The sequence below is a fragment of the Pelobates fuscus genome, chromosome 6, assembly GCF_036172605.1.
Source record: "Pelobates fuscus isolate aPelFus1 chromosome 6, aPelFus1.pri, whole genome shotgun sequence".
Taxonomy (NCBI): Eukaryota; Metazoa; Chordata; class Amphibia; order Anura; family Pelobatidae; genus Pelobates; species Pelobates fuscus.
In genome coordinates this window covers 88,700,035-88,724,222 of record NC_086322.1, presented here as the reverse complement: position 1 = coordinate 88,724,222, position 24,188 = coordinate 88,700,035, and the positions used below count along the sequence as shown (strand labels likewise).

At 48.2% G+C, this 24,188-nt stretch overlaps 1 protein-coding gene across 1 annotated transcript; it reads left to right on the top strand.

Annotated features, from left to right (window-relative positions):
* The first annotated feature begins 327 nt into the window (after positions 1-327).
* LOC134566084 (uncharacterized) lies at positions 328-23,631 on the top strand. Its single transcript, XM_063425794.1, has 4 exons — positions 328-730; positions 1,358-1,419; positions 20,672-20,904; positions 23,220-23,631. Exons 1-4 carry the CDS (start codon positions 328-330, stop codon positions 23,629-23,631), a joined length of 1,110 nt encoding a protein of 369 aa, XP_063281864.1.
* The last annotated feature ends 557 nt before the right edge of the window (positions 23,632-24,188 follow it).

The following is a 24,188-nucleotide window of genomic DNA, read 5'->3' as shown; positions in this document are numbered from 1 at the left end:
TTATAATCTTTTAATTTTTACACTGATTGTATGTATTACACATAGTATCTCTTAGTTCTGGATCGAATTATGTAATTAATCAATTAACGCAGTACCTATACATGGCCACTAGATGGCAGTGTAACATTGAAAGAGCATGCGTTGTGCTCAGTATTTCAATCTACACTTTTGTCTCCAAGTGGCAGCGTCTCTCTCCTATCAGAGTTAGGGGCGTGGTACATTGTGTCCAATCATATCCATCTTTCATCTATAAAGAACTCGGGCTCGCGGCTCTCTAGCCATAGCTCCTGATAACCTTGTGGTAGGTGAGACGCTCAGTTTGACAGAATGGCCCGTACTAAGCAGACAGCCCGTAAATCCACCGGAGGGAAGGCTCCCAGGAAGCAGCTGGCCACCAAGGCTGCCAGGAAAAGCGCTCCCGCTACCGGTGGTGTCAAGAAACCTCACCGTTACCGCCCTGGCACGGTAGCTCTTCGGGAAATCCGTCGCTATCAGAAATCCACTGAGCTGCTGATCCGCAAACTGCCCTTCCAGCGCCTGGTCCGTGAGATCGCCCAGGACTTCAAAACCGACCTGCGCTTCCAGAGCTCTGCTGTCATGGCCTTGCAAGAGGCTAGCGAGGCTTACCTGGTTGGCCTCTTCGAGGATACCAACCTGTGTGCCATCCACGCCAAGAGAGTGACCATCATGCCCAAAGACATCCAGCTGGCTCGCAGGATTAGAGGAGAGCGCGCTTAATGCCATTCTCCTGACCAATCTCTTCATTTCTCCAACCAAAGGCTCTTTTCAGAGCCACTATGTCTTCAACCAAACGAGCTTGTCAATCCCTTCCTCCCGCACCCTTTATTATCCAGGACTATGGTCTTTATTTCTATTGGCTAATATCCTGCACTTTATTAGCAAACCGGTCCTGCTGTGAGGCATAATAAAGTACATTAACAATAATACAAGCACTTGGAAATAATTATACCTAAAAACAGAACCATTCATCCCATTTTCTATGATTTATATATGTATATTGCTTTTTTTTTTCTCCTTGGAGCTAGATAATCATTTTCTCTCTCCACCCACCCCAATTCCCAGTTTCAGTCAGAATCCTAACATTTTTGAGAGATTCGTAGCTGTTTAAATGTGCATCAGAAAATGTATAAATAATGAAAGCAGGAAAAAACGAAGAATCTTACCAAGTTTATAAGAACCTAAATCGCTTTTTATTTTTTTATTTTCAATGTCAATTTCAGTATTTTGCTTTCCAACTTCCTACGTTCATTTTGAAAACCACACGGGAAAATCTTTAAAAGATTTGTCTTTGTCGGCATATGCTTTAATAGATCCTTTGTTTCTTTTGTTTTTGAAGGTATGGCATACTTGTTACAATTTGATACTATGTTACTGTGTGCCATTCCAGCCACTGATAAGGTGAATGTGTATTTGATTTTGATTATCCTACCAGGAAAACATGTTTATTAGAAACCTAATTTTGTATATATTTTTTAAATTTTTTTATTTATTTTATTTAAGTTTCAGTATTATACTTTCCAACGTTCCCTTGTTCGTTTTATACTTGTGGTAGGGGCATAAAAAGGCCCAGGCAAGAGTGTAAGGAGAGTATGACTGTGTAGCAATGTGTAAGAAGAGGAAAAGTCGGTTGAGGTGTGCGGGGAACGTAGCAGTAGACCTGTAAATAAAGAGGGCCTACCCAGTAATGAATAGAGAAAAGTATAAAAGGGAGAGGAGGGTGGGGTCAAGCAACACTAAGAAACGAACGGGACAGGTGGAGGTGAGTAGTGAGCTTAAATAGGGGACCATGCCCATCCCACAACTGCAGGCCAAGCCTTCACATTTGTGGTAGGGGCATAAAAAGGCAGAGGCAAGAGTGTAAGGAGAGCAATGTGTAAGAAGAGGAAAAGTTGGTTGAGGTGTGCCGGAACCGACGTAGCAGTAGGCCTGTAAATAAAGAGGGCCAAAAAGATACAGACTAGAATTTATTACAATCAACAACAGGAAGAGCATGACTTACATGGACATAGTATGAAAAATATGTCTAGGTTCTGTAGTGGTTGTGGTATGAACAGAGTATGTGTAGTTCGAGTGTGAGGAAGTGTAAGTACATAATAGTCTCCCAAATTAACTAGGTGAGACCTCCTGAGGCATTATTGTAGGTTGGTTATGGTAGTAGTGGTAAGTTCACGGGGTCTAAGAAGACCGTAGAAAGCCAGGTAAATGGGAGTTTACTTACATGGTCGGAGTGAAAACATCAGAAAGGTCCAGCATCTAAAATGGAGAACAGTTCGGTCTTCCTAGTGTATGCAGGGAACGGGAGCTGACATTTCCGAAAATCTGTCATGAGGTGAAGAATCAACCAGGAACCGAAGGAGGCAGGCGTGGCAGAATCTCCCCTGCGAGATGGAGTACCAGACCTGGCCGGAGTGTCGGGCAGTAACAAGTGTTCGCCACCTTCCGGTACTTGATCCATGCTAAAAGAAAGAAGCGAGAAATCAGAGCAAGAAAAAGGACCAGAGTAAGTGTAGGACCAGTGTGAGCTGGCCAGCTTGCTAGTGCCGCAAGGCGGCGAAACAATTAAAACTAAGTTGGTGACAGGTGAGGCCCTGCTAGATGCCAAGCGGCTTGAGAGACTCTATCTATGCGTTGACGCTAGGGGATTTCGTGGCCACTGAACGTTGTGGCGGGGTGTCAGCCTCTCGGTGACCAGTAAAGCATAAGACAGAATGGGAGTGACAGGGTAGGCCCTCTCTATGCCACATGCGAGGCAACTAAATATGATTTGGCCCGAGGGGCGTAGTACCTCCGAGTATGAGGATGGGTGTTGGCGTCGCGGGACCACTAACCTAAGGCTAAGAAAGCCAGGGGGAGATAACCTCTATTGGACACCTAAGACTCTGACAGCCAGCCACATCTAGACTAGGTGGGGGGCGAAGTGCGAGACAGGACGTACCTGGGGAAAACATGTAACAAAAACGTAGGGGAGGTATGAGGCAGCAACGTAAGGCAGACCGTACCTGGAGTGTGGAGTAAGCACGTCAGAAACCAGGTGGTCAGGCCGTACAGAGGGAACTAGGAAATAGAACGTGTATTGGGTTACTAAATTAATAGATCAGGGTGGTGCAGTAGACATTGCTTACCTAGATTTCAGTAAGGATTTTGACACTGTTGCACATAGAAGGCTTGTCCATAAACTGAAATCTTGAAGTTTGGATTCCAATATTGTTGAATGGGCAAGGCAGTGGCTGAGTGACAGGCAACAGAGGGTTGTAGTTAATGGAGTATATTCGAGCATGGGCTTGTCACCAGTTGGGTACCTCAGGGATCTGTACCTGGACCCATTCTCTTTAATATTTTTATTAGTGATATTGCAGAAGATATATCTTTTTGCTGACACTACTAAGATATGTAACAGGGTTAATGTTCCAGGAGGGATAAGCAAAATGGCAAATGGTATAGGTAAACTAGAAAAATGGTCAAAGTTGTGGCAACTGACATTGAATGTGGATAAGGGCAAGATAATGCATCTTGGACATAAGATTATTTCTGATGACTCAAAGGTAGGAAGACAATGCTATAGAGCAGCAGGGAGTGCTTGCAGAATGTTTGGTTGTATAGGGAGAGGTATTGTCAGTAGAAAGAGGGAACTGCCCATGCCATTGTACAGAACGGCGACAATAGCCTAGGAACCCTTAACAATAATAATAACGAAGGTGATTGCACAATATTTCAGGAGCTTGAAGACCAAAAGCAGCCGGTGGCACGGCCCCGTTGCTGACAAACCCCGTCAAAAAACGCCTCTTTTGGGGTATTAACAAACACCTGCCTCATAGACGTCTGAATGTTGTTGAGAGTGGTGTAGCGGTATACTCTTGAGGATGGGTTACTACTGCCTGTGGTCGCTCCTTCCATGTTGTGCCCAGCCCTAGAGGGATTAGAGCTGCTAGCCAGTGATTATAGCCGCTTGCAGAAGGGCAATCGTGGTATCACCCAAACACTATTCGAGACCTAGTGAAGGGCGAAAAAAACCCTGTTTATTTCAGGCAAGATACACAGTCTTTATGCACAGACCCCTAGCAACATGAAAACATAAGCCCGCCCAAGCGTCGCTGTCTCTCGGAGATAATGGTATCTCAAGACACAGGAAGCCGAACACACCAAAACCACAAAAATACACACTGTACAGTAACACAACCCTACATGCCATACAATAGCGCCTGGTCTCAGCTATGATCCCTGCAAATAGCGGAGCTATCGGATGTGCAGAGCCCGAGAAATCATCGTACAAAGTCTGGGCTTGAGACTCTGTACATACCCGAAAATAGCTCCACAGAATCACTTGATTTTGTCCGGTGGATTCAAACTTTGCATCTCAACCACGTGATGGCCAATCAGGAGAAAGGCCATGAACCAATTTGCACCAATTGGCACTCAGGGAGGGGAGGTGTTTCGCCGGCAAATGGGTAGAAAGGGCGCCATACCCACATGTGACCACTTGAATGCCTGCATAGTTTTCAGGTTCCCCTGCAGGGGAACGCCCTACCTGCTCCTGAAGGAGCCATAATCACTGTCCAGGGAGGATCCAGGAGCCTCATGCCTGGCCAGCTTCCCCGGCTAGTGATTATGGCTCCTTTAGGAGCAGGTAGGGCGATCCCCCACAGGGGAACGTGAAAGCCATGCGGGCAAGCAAGTGGGATCATGTGGATATAGCACTCAGTGACTGCGTTCATACTTCTTGAGTTTCGGAGGTGTGTCACTGGCCGCGCTGAAGAAAGCCTTAGCCGCAACAGGCTACAGTGGTGTCGCTGGGGGTGGGCATGCCCCCCCCCTACATCATGCTGTGCCCCCCCTTGGGCCCCCTCAAATGCCAGCAACCTGCTGTCCATGTGTTTAAATTCGATTCCCTCGGGCTGTAACAGTGTGTGACAGCCCGAGGGTATGCAGGAGAGAGGAGCTGGAGCGGTGCTGGGGGCTGTCTGTGGCCGGAGGGAGCACTGACAGGCTCCCCGGCACAGGCCGCGCCCCAAATGAAGCCCCACCTCCCGAAAATAAGCCCCGCCCCTGCCGTTAAGCAGCAGCCCATGCTGCTGCTCTGCAAAGGCCAGAAGATGTCTGAGTGTCTGACCCCCAGCAACAGGTAGGCTTGATGTGCTCAGGTGTGTGTGTGTCTCTGCTAGTGAGGAAGCTTGTGTGTGTGTGTATGGACTCAGCAGTCTGTGTGTGTGTGTGTGTGTGGGCTCAGCAGTCTGTGTGTGTGTGTGTGTGTGTATGGACTCAGCAGTCTGTGTGTGTGCGTGTGTATATGGACTCAGCAGTCTGTGTGTGTGCGTGTGTGTGTGTGTATGGACTCAGCAGTCTCTCTGTGTGTGTGTGTGTGTGTGTGTATGGACTCAGCAGTCTGTGTGTGTATGGACTCATCAGTCTGTGTGTGTGTGTATGGACTCAGCAGTCTGTGTGTGTATGGACTCATCAGTCTGTGTGTGTGTGTGTGTGTGTATGGACTCAGCAGTCTGTGTGTGTGTGTGTATGGACTCAGCCGTCTGTGTGTGTGTGTGTGTGTGTGTGTCTGTGTATGGACTCAGCAGTCTGTGTGTGTGTGTGTGTGTGTATGGACTCAGCAGTCTGTGTGTGTGTGTATAGACTCAGCAGTCTGTGTGTGTGTGTGTGTGTGTGTATGACTCAGCAGTCTGTGTGTGTGTGTGTATGGACTCAGCAGTCTGTGTGTGTGTGTGTGTGTGTATGTGTATATGGACTCAGCAGTCTGTGTGTGTGCGTGTGTGTGTGTATATGGACTCAGCAGTCTGTGTGTGTGTGTGTGTGTGTGTATGGACTCAGCAGTCTGTGTGTGTGTGTGTGTATGGACTCAGCCGTCTGTGTGTGTGTGTGTGTGTGTATGGACTCAGCAGAATGTGTATGGACTCATCAGTCTGTGTGTGTGTGTATGTGTGTATGGACTCAGCAGTCTGTGTGTGTGTTTGGACTCAGCAGTCTGTGTGTGTGTGTGTGTGTGTGTTTGGACTCAGCAGCAGGGCCGCCATCAGGGCATGACAACCATAACGGTTGTCATGGGCCCGGCGGTCCTGGGGGGCCCGAGCCCCACATTCATTATGTGCACATATATATATCTAGCGATTTTCGCTATATATACGTGCACAGAGGGCGCCCTGCTACCTGTACATTGCAGAGGGGGGCAAAGCAGCACACTCTGTCCTCCTTTCCAGCTGCTCTCTGTCTAACTTTCCTGCGGCCGCCAGAGCGCACAGCACGCAGGCCTGTCTCGCGAGAGTTAGTCAGAGGGGAGCTGGAAATGAAGACAGTGTGTGTTGCTGGGCCCCCTCTTCAATGTACCGCGGCTGGCACCCTCCACCATGCCACTGGACCAACAGGGAATGCGATCTCCCCCCTCCCTGGCATGGTAAGAACCAGGGAGGGGGGAATAAAATTGAAATATACACACACAAATAAAAAAAATACTACACACACACACATACTAGGTTCACTAAACACACTCTGCACTACACACACACTACATTCACTAAACACACTCTGCACTACACACACACACACACACTACATTCACTAAACATACTCTGCACTACACATACACTACATTCACTAAACACACTCTGCACTCCCTACAAACACTACATTTACTAAACACACTGTGCACTACACACACACTACATTCACTAAACACACTTTGCGCTACACACTACATTCACTATACACATTTTGCTCTACACACACACACTACATTCACTATACACATTTTGCACTACACACACTACATTCACTAAACACATTCTGCACTACACATACTCACACTACATTCACTAAACACACTCTGCCCTACACACACACTACATTCACTAAACACACTTTGCACTACATTCACTAAGCACACTTTGCACTACACACACACACTACATTCACTATACACACACATTTCACTCACTACACACTACATTTACTAAACACGCTCGGTACTACACACACACACACACTACATTCATTAAACACACTTTGCACTACACACAAACACACACACACTGCATTCACTATACACACGTTGCACTCACTAGTTGCATTTTACATTTACTAAACACACTTTGCACTCACTACAAACACACTACATTCACTATACACACTACATTCACTATACACACTACATCCACTACAAAAACACACACTCTGCATTCACTATACACACCTACATTCACTACACACACACTCTGCATCTAATGCATGCATACAAACATTACATACATTACACTAAATGTACAATCTGCATCCACTATACACACTGCATCCATGACACACATACTGCATCCACTATACACACTGCATCCATGACACAAATACCGCATCCACTACACACATTCTACATCCACTATACACACTGCATCCATGACACACATTCTACATCCACTATACACACACACTTCATCCTTGTGGGCGGACTTGGTGCTGGCCCCGGGGGCCCAGATCTTGATCTGTGTCAGGGGCCCTAAAATTTCTGATGGCAGTCCTACTCAGCAGTCTGTGTGTGTGTAAGGACTCAGCAGTCTGTGTGTGTGTGTTTGTGTGTGTGTATATGGACTCAGCAGTCTGTGTGTGTGTATGAACTCAGCAGTCTGTATGTGTGTAAAGACTCAACAATCTGTGTGTGTGTGTGTGTGTGTGTTTATGGACTCAGCAGTCTCTGCCTGTGTATGGACTCAGCAGCCTGTGTGTCTGTGGGTGTATGGACTCAGCAGTCTGTGCGTGTGTATGGATTCAGCAGTCTGTGGGTGTATGGACTCAGCAGTCTGTGGGTGTATGGACTCAGCAGTCTGTGTATGTGTGTGTGTGTGTGTGTGTGGACTCAGCAGTCTGTGTGTGTGTATGGAATCAGCAGTATGTGTGTGTGTGTGTCTGTGTATGGACTCAGCAGTCTGTGTGTGTGTGTCTGTGTATGGACTCAGCAGTCTGTGTGTGTATATGGACTCAGCAGTCTGTGTCTGTACTCAGCAGTCTGTATGTCTGTGTGTGTGTGTATGGACTCAGCAGTCTGTATGTCTGTGTGTGTGTTTATGGACTCAGCAGTCTGTGTGTGTGTGTATGGAATCAGCAGTATGTGTGTGTGTGTGTCTGTGTATGGACTCAGCAGTCTGTGTGTGTGTGTCTGTGTATGGACTCAGCAGTCTGTGTGTGTATATGGACTCAGCAGTCTGTGTCTGTACTCAGCAGTCTGTATGTCTGTGTGTGTGTGTGTGTATGGACTCAGCAGTCTGTATGTCTGTGTGTATGGACTCAGCAGTCTGTGTGTACGTGTATAAATCAGCCTGTGTGCATTCAGCAACGCCTGTGTGCATTCAGAAATCTGTGTGTGTGTGTGTGTGTATGTATTCACACCTCTGCCGGTAAGTCTTGCATGATGCCGACCTCTGTGTATTGATGGCTCCGCCGGCGACTCTACCAGCCACAGTCCGGCCGGTATTTGCCGTGGTGCTAACCTGGTGCGGCTGTACTAGGGTCAGAGTGCCCCTCGTGTCTCTTAGCCCCTGAGCCTCCTTGCCATTTATTTTGACAACTTGCCTATGCTCGGCATGGCTGTCCTCCACAGCTTGTACCGGGGCCATCTCATGAAGCACTGGCCAAATTTCCTGGGTTGCGCCTGGACCACCCCCGTAACGGTTTCCCTCTTCACAGTGGGCTCCGGCTCAGGGCTGGTTAGATGGGGGTCAGTTCCACTCCATCCGGATTTGCTGGGGGCAGTTGTTCCTGTAATGCCTGGGCTGTTTACAAGGGTAAACAGCGAGGGTTGGTGCGATGTGGCTCTACTGTGGTAGCCATGGGGTGCTGTGTGGAGGGCTGGGGGTTATAGGGTTGAGGTAGTGGGGTGTGGGGCCGAGGGAGGCAGTGACAGTATGTGGAGGGTGTAGTGTGACAGTGTGTGTGAGGGGGTAGTGTGACAACTTGGGGCAGTGCCATTGTGGGGGAGGGAGTAGTCTGATAGTGTGGGGCAATGACAGTGTGAGGCAGTGTGACAGTGTGGGACAATGACATTGTAGGAGTGGGGCAGTGACATTGTGGTGTAGGGGACAGTGTGTGTTGGGAGTGGCAGTGTGACAGCTTGCGGCAGTGACATTGTGGTGGAGGGGGCAGCGTGACAGTGTATGTTGGGAGTTGGCAGTGCGACAGCTTGGGGCCTGTGACATTGTGGTGGAGGGGACAGTGTGTGTTTGGAGGCGGCAGTGTGACAGCTTGGGTAAGTGACATTGTGGGGGAGGGAGTAGTCTAACAGTGTGGGGCAGTGGGACAGTGACACTGTGGGCAATGGGACAGTGACAATGTGATGGAGGGGGCAGTGTGACAACTTGGGGCAGTTATATTGTGGGAGAGGGAGTAGTCTGACAGTGTGGGACAGTGACAGTGTGGACAATGGGACAGTGACATTGTGAAGGAGCAGCAGAGCCACTTGATGAGGGTGCAGAGACATGCGACTAGGAAGCGGGGCTACATCGCGAGTAGTTGGCAAGCCGTGAATGCGGCAGCAAATCACTAGATGGAACATTTCTGTCTCAATTTGACTTCCATTATGTCATGCACATCGGGCAACTGCCCTGAATCAGCCATGCGGAAGTCAATTCCGCTATTGCACAATATTTTTTTCATAACTCCATGGGAGCTGAATTGTACCCTTGGGGGTAAGCTTACCTTGGGTTGGGAAATCCATGCCAACCAATAGGAGAAGGAGCTGCCATTCAAACTTGTTTGCGCCATTTATCACGATTGGTCGGCGAGCCCTCAAGGGCTTAGCTTGTAACTCCTCCCCTCTGTGAGTGCTGATTGGTTGCTGCATGGTTTAGGCGTGTAGTTTGACTCTACAGGCCTAAACCAAGTGGAACTATTTGTGAGAATGTACAGAGTGTTAAGCCCAGACTTTATATGATGATTTCTCTGGCTCTGTACATCCGATCGCCCCGCTATTTGCAGGGATTATAGCTGGGACCAGGAGCTATTTGGTGATGTATGGCATGGGGTTGTGTTACTGTATTGGGTGAGTTTTGGGTTTTTTGTGTGTTCGGCTTCCTGTGTCCGGGAGATACCATTATCTCCCAGACACAGCGATGCCTGTGCATAAATACTTTGTATCTTTCCTACAATAAACAGTTCTTGTTTACCCTTCCCTAAGTCTCGACTAGTGTTTGGGTGATACCACGCTTGCCTTCCTGCAAAATACTATAATCACTGGTTTGCAGCTATAATCACTCTAGGACTGGGCACAACTAGGAAGGGGCGACCACAGGCGGTAGTAACCCATTCTCGAGAGGGTATACCGCCACATCACCCTCCGCTAAAGGGAACATTGAAAAGCTCCTGTAGGATCTACAAGCGGTTAGGAAAGCAGACCTAGCAGAAAGCAAACTGAAATAGGCAGCCTGAATCGACTCATTAGCGACGTTAAATACCGAGAGGAGGAACGAGAGGGACTACTGACTGTGACCCATACACAAACGATAAGATCTCCCAACAGGTCCAGAGGCTTAACCGCACAGTACCATCACTGGAAGCACAACATCGACATAAAAATATCTGGTCCTGAGGGGCACAAGAAACAGTGGGCCCAGATGCCCACTCCACTGTTGATATGGAGGACTTTCATATTAAAATATTTGATGATGGGGGCAGGGCCAGGCCGCCGAGCGAGATGGTCGCATGTCAGACCAGCTCCCGAAATTTACAACGAAAGAACAAGCAATCAGTTTATTTTGGCATAAAAAGTTGACAAAAATCAGTGAAACACATCGGGTGGAGAGTACCGGACCCAGGGTGAGGCTGGCCCGACTGGTTTCAGTCCCCTGGGGGATGAATCCTCACTGGCATCAACGAGGCCTACTCTGGCGGTGAGTGGGGCGCTGCCCCGCTATCCTGCTCATCGGTGCTCAGACAGGAGCCAGACCCGTGGAGCTGTGGCCCCGTTCCCCCCCCCATGCACCGGGGGGGTGATCCCGGTCCCCACCCCCGCATGCCCCGACCATCCCGGGAGCAGCAGCAGGGCCGCCTGGATCCAGCACCAAAGCGCAGCGTGCAAGATGGCGGAGACCAAGGATGCTGGCACCAAAACCGGCAGTGAGGCTCAGAAGCGACCCACACCGCTCCCCCTGCACAGAATAAACTTGCGGGCAGCACCGGCTAGAAGCGGCACCTTCACAAGAGACCACAGAGCGCAGAGTCCACCTTTAAAATGGCGGAGACTGCATGCCCAGCTATCCATGCCCGAGGGCTGACTGAGGCACCCTCCCTTCTGACTTCTCAAGGACGGACTGCCGAAGGACGCCAAGCAGGAACAGGCGAGCACATCCTCATACCCCACTAGCCTCACTACAGAGGGACAACAACTTAGCCTTACCTTCCACACTGCATGCGGGCCAACGAACGCGGATTAACCACCTACAGCCACCATACTGTACACGATGATCGGCACGGCAACAGGGACTCTTTTCCCGCCTAAGACAGACACTCGTCTGGATCGCCCATACAGGGACTGCCACCATACGAACATGACACACATCGGGACTATAACTACCATAGCAGTCCTTATATCCCCTTTTATTTAAATGCTTCGAGATATATTTAGGGGGGTCCCTTGGCAGGCGACCACTGACTGCCCATCAAAAGTGTACTCACAAGGGTAATTCCATCTCCTGAAAGAGTAACTATGCGGCTGTTAATATACATATATTTGTGTGTACCTAACATTAATGCGGAGCACTGTATATCACCTAGCCTAACATACCCTCATTTTGTTATAGCTATCCTTGACTACAATACAATTGGTAGTCAGTGGTCTTTATTATATAATATGTCTGTCTAGCATGTAACCTAACGTTTAATAATTAACCTGTCCCAACCGAGTACAGCCTTGCATGTAAGCTACTATACGTTGACAGTATTAAGTCGAGAAGACAACCGTATTAAAGCGAGAGATAACCGTATTAAAGCGAGAGATAACCGTATTAAGGCGAGAGATAACAGTATTAAAGCGAGAGATAACAATATTAAAGCGAGAGGAAACAGTATCAATGCGAGAGATTACAGTATTAAAGCAAGAGATAACAGTATTTAGCCACAGCATGTTACTATATATATATAAAATGAGGTTGATAATCATAGGAGACTTTGTCAATATGTTATGACGACCCCATCCTGTACAACTCTTGAACGTCTCCCTCTCTTTTTTCTGTACCCCCATAATCACATGCCTCAACAAAAATAAAGAATTTAAAAAATAAATAAAATATTTGATGATTTGCCATTCTCCGTCCTGATGGAGTGGCGAAGATGCAGGTACTCTGGTGGTGGGTGCCTCAAGGAGATTCTGTGTCAACACTGTCGGCTGGAGAGTCACTTGCACCCTTCAATTGACGCCTCTACGACTATCGAGGGTGAATGTAGATCCACCCAAAGCCGTAATCAGTCTGAGACGAGGTGGTGAGGAGAAGAGCCAAGACCCTCTATAAACCACCCGGCCTGGCATATGGGTTGCATTGGGGCTGTTTGTTTTCCCAGGCACACTGTCTATTTGACACAACCTGCTTTTATTTTTGGTTTTACAGTAATGCATTTTTTCTTTTGTACTTACCTTGTGAAAGTTAATGTTGTACTTTTCCTGTGAGAGGGAGGGTATTTAAATAGCTGGGAATGATGGCCTGTGGGCGAGGGAACCTGTGTGTAAGCCAGGTGTGTGAAAGGTGGCCTGTAGTGACCCTAATTGAGACTACCCCTCCTCTACCATTTTGCACCAGTGGGCTTACCTAGAGGACAGAAGGCTGTTTTAAAGGAAATCTAGGCTGCCCATGGGTTGGGTCTGTGGACCGTGAATAGTCCAGCCCCACAATGAGGTCTCAGTGAAAACCATTTTTAGAAAAAGTCGCTTGGCTTTGAGAATATTATCTCGAGTGGTATATAAAATCCCTTGCCGTGTGAATGTGTGCATGCATGTCCTGATGTGTGGATGGAGGCAGTTAGCTGACCCACTGTGCAAGGGAGAAGAAAATAGGGAGGAGGCCCAGGCTTTGATGATTGACCCTCAACCTCATGTTGATTAGATTTGCCTCATTTCTAGTGATATGAAAGTATACAAATTTAAGCCTACTAGAATTTACAAAATATGGGAAAGCTATGACTTTATGTGTCTTACTTGAATGATACCACATCAAGAATAAATATATATTTATTTTTTTTTTAAAAAGGGGGAGGGGAGAGGGTTTTTGGTTCATCTATATTTTTAGTGTTTAGAAATATGGAAAACAAAATAAACAACGTAGTACAATTAAAGCAGAACAGTAATACATTTCCAAAAGGTTTGTACATGTGAAGGAGAGCACATCCCAAAATACAGCATGAAATCTTACAATACTACTTACTTAGACCTATCTTGGCAATACGGAATTTAGTTACACCGTATGGCATACTGGGTTATTTTGAAGCAGGAGAGGACCCCCACATGGCCATATGGTGTGACTAAATCCCACCTAGGAGAAATCTGACTGGCTTTGGAGTTGAGATTTTTTTTTTTGTGGCATGATTGGAAGTCACTTGAAATTGGAATTTGCCGCCCTCTTTTGCATTACCAGTAGAAAGAGAGGCATGCTCATTCACTAAAACCTGAATTATAAAATTGAGGCAAAAAAACCCCAAAAGATCTCAAATCTGAAATTCAAGTTTAATTGAATCTACCGATGTGTGAAAATCGGGATGGATTGGAGTCTTTACTTCCTTCCACCTTATAATGATATGCAGCACTTTCCTATTGTTCACAATAGTGACTTAACTATTAATCCGCTTTTGATCGATTTCTTGTGTTTCACTAAAGACTCCCCAGTGTATAACAAGTAGTAATAGCAATGGTTAGAAAGGGAAAGTCCGCTAGGTGTGTTTTAATGGAAATTTGAAAAGCATCACTTAGTTCGTTAGCCGAATTACAGAGACTGTAAAAAAGAGGTATTAGACCCTTAAATACTAAATTCCCTTTGACGTGTCACTGTAGTGAATAACCGTATAAGAATGTAGCAAGACAGTGATCACCTCCATACAGTCATATCAGCGTGAGCTCTTTCTGGGGATTGTGGGTGGCTCTTAAAAGAGCCTTTGTGTAAGTTTGGGAGCTGAGGGACAGTGGAGTTACTTGCTCTTGGCTGGCTTGTGGCTGTCGGTTTTCTTGGGCAGTAAAACAGCCTGGATATTGGGCAATACCCCACCCTGGGCTATGGTGACCCCTCCGAGCAGTTTGTTGAGCTCCTCGTCGTTGCGCACAGCGAGCTGCAGATGGCGGGGGATGATGCGGGTCTTCTTGTTGTCTCGGGCTGCATTCCCAGCCAGTTCCAGGATCTCGGCGGTCAGATACTCCAGCACTGCAGCCAGATAGACCGGAGCTCCGGCTCCAACCCGCTCGGCATAATTGCCCTTTCTGAGCAGCCTGTGGACACGGCCGACTGGGAACTGCAGACCTGCTCTGGATGATCGGGTCTTGGCTTTAGCCCTGACTTTGCCGCCCTGTTTGCCTCTTCCTGACATTTTCAAAACGAAATCGAATTTTATTAAAGACACGGAGGCTCATATTATGCATAACTCTTTCTTTATTTCCTCAGCAGCAAAGATAGAGGAATATAAATATTGTCAAAAATGAAAGAAAAACTGTATAGGCATAACGGGTAGCCAATCACATGGTAGAGGAAGTGGCTCTATAAGTCCTGTGTCTCCCACAATCCCCCTCTTTCTTTGCTGCTTCCTCAGACAGATAAGTACTTTTTGTTTCTCTCTGACTCAAATTTGATGATCGTTTATTTGTATGATATTTCATTGTACACTATTTATGATTGTTTAATTACCTGTTACCACTAGCGTTCCCCCTGGGACCCCCTTGGTGCTTTTCCCCCCCTACCCGGGGATTTCTGTAACCTGCCTTTTCTATCCCCCTCGTGCTCCCGCACGACTCCCGGCTCTGTGCTTTTGCCGCAACCGCTCTGTTGTCGACCGCGGCTGCGCACGCATCCCTCCCCGCTCGCGGGCGGGCTCGGCGGATCGGGTGCACGAGCCCCTTCCCCCGCCGGGTGCCCAGTCGCGTGCGCCTTCCCTCACGTGCGGCGGCCATCTTGGGCGGACCTCGATCCTTCCCCTGTGCTGCCGTGCGGTCACCTTTGCTTTGCCGGGTCCCCTGGGAACGCTAGACGGTCTGTGTGTTTCGTTTTCTGTGGGTTACTCAACCCTTTGCTCTTCTCACCCACCTTAGTGTCATTTAGCAGTATTTATTGCCCACTGCCACTTTGCAGCATGCAGGATAGGGAGGATGGGCCTGCGGGTCCCCCTGGGGACTTCCGCTCAGACAGCGCTGAGGGCGCTATGGCCTCCCAAGAATTTCAGGCCATGCTGGAAGCCACTATGGCCTCCTCCATTCAGAAGGCTATTGCCTCGGCCATGGGAGCTGTTACTACTTCATTTTCACAATCGATGCACTCCCTGGTTTTGCCTACTCTGGCCTCCCCCGCCCCTACGGGCGTGGGGTCCCCCTCCCCTGCTCAGACTGTGCCTGGAGCCCGTAAGGCGAAGGCCAAGTCAAAACACGTCGGCTCCCACTCCTCGATGCAGGTTTTACCTGCCATGACTGACACGCTTGAGGCGGTCACAGATGGCGCGCACCCCACGCGCAAAAGAGCCCCTGGCCGGGCTAAAAAGGCTAGATTATGGAAACGACCGGAGTGTGGAGGAGGAATCCGACTATATGGAGTATGACTCCTTTGGTGATGATGATGTGTCTGGCGAGGATTTGCCCCTTACGGGCGCTAACCCTTCAGAGCCCTCCGCCAAGACCCGGGGTCCAGTCTTAGGCCCCTCCGGGGTTGACAACACTATTCTTGATCCTCAGGGTAACCCCCTGTTCGACCCAGACGACCTACGTCACCCCCGGTCCGCTGAATGGGTTCCCCCGGATCATATTGCCCAGTATGTGGCCAAACGTATCCGCACACCCCTTTCCAAAGAAGGCCGCAATAAGCTGCGGGCCGAATGCCCTCGCCCTTCTCTCCCGGGCGCTGCGGGTAAAACACCAGATATTGACCCACAGATTGCCCAGTTCCTGGGTAAGTCGGGCTGGAAGCCCAAAAAGGGCCTCGACAATTCCCTGAAGGGATGCCAGGACAAGATCCTGGACACTCTAGGGCCCCTCTCGAAGCTCTATGAGCTTCTAGATACTGCTAAAACTGGGGATTCAGTTTTGGACGTGGACGTGGCCATTGGTTGGGTCCAACGGGCCATATGCTTGCTGGGAAACGCCAATACGGCGATATCTGCGGAGAGACGTAAGGCGATATTACTAAAAATCGACCCTAAACTGGCCACTATGACTGTGGCGGAGCCTGACCCGACTGAAGAGGGTTTACTGTTTGGCACCTCCTTCGTTAAAGACATGGGGTCATATGTCAAGACCTTCACGGCGATTGACAAGGCACAGGCGAGCATGAAGCGTGTGTTCGCGCCTAAGGTTTTTGGAGGGGCCGGGCGTAGCAGGAACCGTCCACCCGGCCGGGGTTTCCGAGGCGCATTTCGCGCTACCAGAGGTTCCTTCTTTCCCTCCCGGGGATTTCAGGACCAAAGAACCCCTCCTTTCTTCCCAGCCAGAGGTCGGGCTTGGGGCTCCAGATACCCCCGCAGCGGTGCCACCAGCAGACGTCCTTACGGTGAGTACCCTTTCTTCCCCTCCCGTTCAGGTAGCAGGGAGACTGGCCTTATTTTACCGAGAGTGGGCACAGCTCACCTCGGATGCTTGGGTTCTGCAGTGTGTAAAGGGGTATCGCCTAGATTTTGTTTCAATGCCTGTCCAGTTTTACTCCCCCAGAGAACTGTCCCTTCCACGGGAACAAGACGAGATGATCTCCGCGGAGGTCGGAGAGATGCTCTCCAAGGGCGCTATAGAGGAACTGCCGTTCGCCGCCAAGGGCTTTACGAGCAATCTGTTCCTGGTGCCCAAGAAAGGAGGCGGAGTTCGCCCTGTAATAAACCTTCGTCCCCTCAACGCCTTCCTACGTTACCAGCACTTCCAGATGGAAGGTATTCACTGCCTCAGGGACCTTCTGCGCCAGTCGGACTGGCTTGCCAAACTAGACCTGAAGGACGCCTACTTCACGGTCCCCATTGCTATAGAATTCAGAGATTATCTCCATTTCACATGGCACGGGCGGCGTTGGCGTTTCACCTGCCTGCCTTTCGGTCTCTCTTCGGCCCCTTGGTGCTTCACCAAGCTTCTGAAGCCTGTGGTGGCGTTCCTCCGTACCCGAGGGGTTCGCCTCATTGTTTACCTGGACGACATTCTGATTTTGTCCCAATCGAAGGAGGATCTCCTTCTACACCTAGAATGGACTACCACCCTGCTACAGAAGTTGGGTTTCCTGATCAACTGGGACAAATCGGTCCTAGATCCCGCCCAGTCCATAGAGTTCCTGGGGTTCAGAGTGGACTCCGTCCAACAGTTCCTGTTCCTACCAGGTTCCAAAGTGAAAACCATTCAGAAGGAGATTCGAAGAGCTCTGCGCGTCGCAGACTTGTCCATCAGACAGCTGGCGAGAGTAATTGGCCTTCTCGCGGCCTCTATTCAGGCAATCTTCCCGGGCCCACTACACTACCGGGCCCTCCAGCGACTCAAAGGGTCACACCTTCGGTCAGGTCACTCCTACGAGTCTCGGATATGCTTGGACGCAGAGTCCAGAGACGAGTTGGTGTGGTGGTTAGCACACATGGAGGCGTGGAATGGGAGAGCCATCTTCGGCTCCATCCCGGACGTGGTGATCGAATCAGATGCCAGCTTACACGGCTGGGGTGCTCGTTGTGGCGACGTTTCCACAGGAGGCAGATGGTCCGACGTGGAGAAATCATTGCACATCAACTGCCTAGAGCTCCTGGCTGGAGCTTTCGCGATCCGCAGTCTTACCCCAGGACGGGCGAATTGCTGCGTTCTCCTCAAGATGGACAATGTATCAGCGGTCCGCTACATAAACCACCTGGGGGGTACGAAGTCCAAGATGTTGGCAATTCTGGCGAAAGACTTCTGGCAATACTGCCTCTCCAACAACGTCTCGGTGACAGCGGAACACATCCCGGGACTAGACAATTCGGGAGCGGATTGGAATTCCAGACACTTAAGAGACTCTGGAGATTGGCGTCTACACACTTCGGTGTTCCGAAGCCTGGACATGTTGTGGGGAAAGTTCCAGATGGATCTGTTCGCATCTCGTCTGAACACTCAGCTGCCGAAGTTCTTCAGCTGGAGGCCGGATCCGGCAGCGGTGGCGACCGATGCCTTCCTTCAAGACTGGCCAGGGGGCCTGCTATACGCATTCCCTCCATTCAACATGATAGCTCGCACGATCTCGAAATTGGTTCGCCACGACTGTTGTGTAGCGTTAATCACCCCGCTTTGGAGATCTCGACCATGGTTTCCCCGCTTGATGGAGTTGTCGATCGATTATCCTCGGTTGATTCCAATCTTCCAGGACCTCCTTCTGAACCCGGATGGGAACCCGCACGAACTAGTATTGCAACGCCAGCTACCACTGATAGCATGGTTCCTTTCAGGGGACCTTGGATTGTCCCAGGCGTTCCGCAGACAACTCTCCTACTCCTCGATAACGCTTGGGCCCCAGGCACTCGAACTGCCTATCGGACTTCATGGAGATCGTGGTCTGGTTGGTGCTTGGAACGGGCAGTGGATCCCGTATCTGCCCCTTTGCCTTTGATCCTCGAGTTTCTCACGTCCCTGTTTGACTCGGGCAAGGCGTACCGCACGATTAACCTCTCCCGCTCGGCTATCTCGGCCGGACACAGGGGTTTGGATGGTTCCCCTGTCGGCAGGCATCCTTTTGTGTGTCGTCTTCTCAAGGGTATCCGCCTTGCGCGCCCTCCTCGGCCTCGCTTCTCTGCCTTTTGGGACGTTAACATAATGTTGCAGTTCCTCTCCTCATGGTACCCTAATCAGGAGCTGTCTTTGAAACGCCTGTCATCCAAGTTGGTGATGTTACTCTGTTTGATCTCTTGCAAGAGGGTCTCCGACGTCAGGGCCATGGATTGGGACGCCATTGCATTCACCCCTGAAGGTGTTACTTTTGATATATCCAGGAGGACTAAATCTGCATCCAAGTCCTTTTCGTATCCCAGGTTTCCTGGCTGTCCGGCGCTCTGCCCGGTGGATTGCCTCAGAGTTTATCTGGATGTCACGAGTTCCCTTCGCTCTGCTGATCTACACGATTTGTTCGTATCTTTCAAGTCGCCTTATCGACCGGTTTCTACACCTACCCTGGCACGTTGGATACGGGAATTATTATCCTCTGCGGGTATAGACACCTCTGTGTTTACGCCCCATTCTGTACGGGGAGCGATGGCTTCTAAAGCCTCCTCGGTCGGATGTCGTCTGGAGGATATCATGCGGGCGGCAGATTGGTCCAGTGAATCGACTTTTAGAGATTTCTATTTCAGACCTATTGAACACATCGCATCTCGAATAGTTGCACAGCTTTGAACTTGCATAATATGAGCCTCCGTGTCTTTAATAAAATTCCCAGATTTTACTAGTAACATGACGTAAAGTCATGATTTTATTAAAGACACGGAGGCGAGTATTATTCCCTCCCGCCCTCCCGGTGTGGAATGGGGATACGAGATGCTTGAGACTCTACGGATTTTTTCCTGTTCAATAGGTATGTATTGATTATGTATTGATTAGGTATTGATTATGTATGTTTATTTATATGATTGGATGGTTTGATACATCTTTTATGTTCACTAAATTATTTATCCTTTGTATTTCAGAATCCGGTTTCCTTGTTTGTGACTCCTTATGATGCTGTTTGGTAAGTCTACAGTTTTGAGTCTGGAAATTACCATATTTCTCTGTCTTTTTTAGCTTGATGTTGTCGCATTGTTCCTGTTTCCTGTGCTGATCAAGTAGGACATCGTTTCTTCTTACCTGGTCTTCGGTTTTCGCAAGAAAGAGGGGGATTGTGGGAGACACAGGACTTATATAGCCACTTCCTCTACCATGTGATTGGCTACCCGTTATGCCTATACAGTTTTTCTTTCATTTTTGACAATATTTATATTCCTCTATCTTTGCTGCTGAGGAAATAAAGAAAGAGTTATGCATAATACTCGCCTCCGTGTCTTTAATAAAATCATGACTTTACGTCATGTTACTAGTAAAATCTGGGAATTATCGTCTAGACCTTGGCGCCCCCTGCACGGCTATTTATACCATCTCAGATACCGCGAGCTCTAATCTAATTGGTTGCATTTTAAAGCCACCAATCAGCGTCCGACTCAGAAAGTAACCAATCGCTGTAGGTTACCGCGTTCCATGCTCAATGCTCTTACTGAACGAACCAATAGAAAATGCACACAGGTCAGGCTTTACTGCCAGGGCTTCTATATATAGAGCAGCTGGGGAACGTGTTCTTTATTCTGTTGGAAATTTCGTAAGATTTCTCTGATCATCATGCCTGAACCAGCCAAGTCCGCTCCCGCACCCAAGAAGGGCTCTAAAAAAGCCGTGACCAAGACCCAGAAGAAGGATGGGAAGAAGCGCAGAAAGAGCAGGAAGGAGAGCTATGCCATCTACGTGTACAAGGTGCTGAAACAGGTCCACCCCGACACCGGTATCTCCTCCAAGGCCATGGGGATCATGAACTCCTTTGTCAATGATATCTTCGAGCGCATCGCAGGGGAAGCCTCCCGTCTGGCTCACTATAACAAGCGCTCCACCATCACCTCCCGGGAGATCCAGACCGCTGTACGGCTCTTACTGCCCGGAGAGCTGGCCAAACACGCCGTGTCTGAGGGCACCAAGGCAGTGACCAAGTACACCAGCGCCAAGTAAAGACCCGTCACCCAAACTCTAATAACACAAAGGCTCTTCTAAGAGCCACCCACACAATCCACGAGAGAGCTGTGACTATATTACGAGAGTATTCTCTATGTGCGAAATGTAAAAAGTAATCGATTGTCGCGTTACACTATTTCAATTTTGAAATCTTCTTCAAGCTAAAATAAATTGTAAAACACTCTCAATGGCAGAACCTAGTGTAACATTTATTCTGCTGGTTATAAAGTATACTAAAAGATACAACAGCCTGAAACTATTATAATGTATCAATCTAGCTTACACATGAAACGTGTTTCCATTCACACTCCTCTCTCACAAATTATACAATGCTGCCATCTCGTGTATACAGATTGCAATGGTTACTTTTTGTTTAATACATATCATGGATCAAACCAGCAATATCAATCTCAATGAATACTTTATAAATTAAAATTAGGAGTTTGGTGGGTCTGTTTCCCTCTTATAATGTATTTATTACCAAATTTATACATTCAGCGTTCTCTGCATGGCGTTTTTAAAGCGGGAAAGTCGGTTACAAAATGGCGAAGTTTAAATCCTGCACGATATAGTCCCCCTGCTGGCTCTGTCACAGCAGCTTTTTGTTCTTCCACTTTCCTCTCCCGCCATTTCCTGGCCACATACTGATTGCAGTTTCATTAAGCAGTATTTTGTGATGATAAAATGCATATAGTTTAACCCTTTCATACTCAGGTGGAAACGACTGCCATATAATTTGTATGGACTGTGATGCTTAGAGAATTCTAATGATTCCTCAATCTATAATTATCACAGTATAGAATGTCTAGTTTTAGGTCTGTTTCGAGGTGTATAAAGTCAGTATGCAGCATGTTTTCCATATAAAAAGCGGGAATGGCTGCTTCGATCACAGCAGCTTTTCTCTCCGGCCGTTTTAGATCACATACTGACTGCAGTTTAGTGCAGAGAGGATTCTAGTCTTACTAACAAGGAAGACTTTAACCCTCTCAGCCTCCAATGCCCTTATTTCATGTTTTATGAGAGCATTGCATTCAAACAGAAAACGAAGCAGGATATTCGGGGAAACATAAGGCCACATTATATGGATAGGAAACACATTGGAGTTTGTGTTACCGGAAGGCTACTCTGTAATTTCTCGTTCTCCAATATGTTGTAGGGAGCATTGAGACAGCCGAGCCATCCTGGTGGAATTATAGCCTTATGAGGGAAGGAGTGGGCGGCTCTGAAAAGAGCCTTTGGTTTGAATGAATTATCGAACATCAGCCGAAACGTTTAACCTCCGAAACCGTAGAGAGTGCGGCCCTGGCGTTTCAGCGCGTACACCACGTCCATGGCGGTGACCGTCTTTCTCTTGGCGTGCTCGGTGTATGTGACGGCATCGCGGATAACGTTCTCCAGGAAGACTTTCAGCACTCCTCGAGTCTCCTCGTAAATGAGGCCGGAGATTCGCTTGACACCTCCTCTGCGAGCCAAACGGCGGATAGCCGGTTTAGTGATCCCCTGGATGTTATCACGGAGCACCTTCCTGTGCCGCTTGGCACCACCTTTACCGAGCCCTTTCCCTCCTTTACCGCGACCAGACATTCTGAGCTGAGACAAGTGGAACAATGAATGCTCCCAACACGGCTGCCTTCTCTTATATGTCTCTTGAGACGACCGAGTGGGGAACTGATAGACAAATCAAACCGTCACTGGGCGGCTCTTGTCGTTGATTGGCTGATGCAGGAGGTTGTGCTTTGCGGTGATTTGCTGAATAGTCATTTTTGAACTAGAGAAAAAAAAACGCCAGCGGGAAAGGTTTCTACCGTATTCGAATTTGCAGCTCCGGCAAGTATTCAGTGCAGACTGCATTTACTGATAAAATGTTTCATTTTCCTTCCCTTTGCTTCATACATAATAGACAAATCCTGTAATAGCACGGAATGCAGGTAAAGAGATTAAAAGTAAATATGTCTCGATAAATTATTTAGCTAAAGACATAATTATAATCTTTTAATTTTTACACTGATTGTATGTATTACACATAGTATCTCTTAGTTCTGGATCGAATTATGTAATTAATCAATTAACGCAGTACCTATACATGGCCACTAGATGGCAGTGTAACATTGAAAGAGCATGCGTTGTGCTCAGTATTTCAATCTACACTTTTGTCTCCAAGTGGCAGCGTCTCTCTCCTATCAGAGTTAGGGGCGTGGTACATTGTGTCCAATCATATCCATCTTTCATCTATAAAGAACTCGGGCTCGCGGCTCTCTAGCCATAGCTCCTGATAACCTTGTGGTAGGTGAGACGCTCAGTTTGACAGAATGGCCCGTACTAAGCAGACAGCCCGTAAATCCACCGGAGGGAAGGCTCCCAGGAAGCAGCTGGCCACCAAGGCTGCCAGGAAAAGCGCTCCCGCTACCGGTGGTGTCAAGAAACCTCACCGTTACCGCCCTGGCACGGTAGCTCTTCGGGAAATCCGTCGCTATCAGAAATCCACTGAGCTGCTGATCCGCAAACTGCCCTTCCAGCGCCTGGTCCGTGAGATCGCCCAGGACTTCAAAACCGACCTGCGCTTCCAGAGCTCTGCTGTCATGGCCTTGCAAGAGGCTAGCGAGGCTTACCTGGTTGGCCTCTTCGAGGATACCAACCTGTGTGCCATCCACGCCAAGAGAGTGACCATCATGCCCAAAGACATCCAGCTGGCTCGCAGGATTAGAGGAGAGCGCGCTTAATGCCATTCTCCTGACCAATCTCTTCATTTCTCCAACCAAAGGCTCTTTTCAGAGCCACTATGTCTTCAACCAAACGAGCTTGTCAATCCCTTCCTCCCGCACCCTTTATTATCCAGGACTATGGTCTTTATTTCTATTGGCTAATATCCTGCACTTTATTAGCAAACCGGTCCTGCTGTGAGGCATAATAAAGTACATTAACAATAATACAAGCACTTGGAAATAATTATACCTAAAAACAGAACCATTCATCCCATTTTCTATGATTTATATATGTATATTGCTTTTTTTTTTCTCCTTGGAGCTAGATAATCATTTTCTCTCTCCACCCACCCCAATTCCCAGTTTCAGTCAGAATCCTAACATTTTTGAGAGATTCGTAGCTGTTTAAATGTGCATCAGAAAATGTATAAATAATGAAAGCAGGAAAAAACGAAGAATCTTACCAAGTTTATAAGAACCTAAATCGCTTTTTATTTTTTTATTTTCAATGTCAATTTCAGTATTTTGCTTTCCAACTTCCTACGTTCATTTTGAAAACCACACGGGAAAATCTT

What these genes read in the sequence shown, in the direction of transcription:
- LOC134566084 (XM_063425794.1), top strand. Translation starts at nt 328, where the DNA reads ATGGCCCGTACTAAGCAGACAGCCCGTAAATCCACCGGAGGGAAGGCT. An exon ending in TCGCAGGATTAGAGGAGAGC is followed by an intron (nt 731 to 1,357) that starts GCGCTTAATGCC and finishes TTGTTTTTGAAG; the next exon opens with GTATGGCATACTTGTTACAA. An exon ending in CCATTCCAGCCACTGATAAG is followed by an intron (nt 1,420 to 20,671) that starts GTGAATGTGTAT and finishes GTGCTGAAACAG; the next exon opens with GTCCACCCCGACACCGGTAT.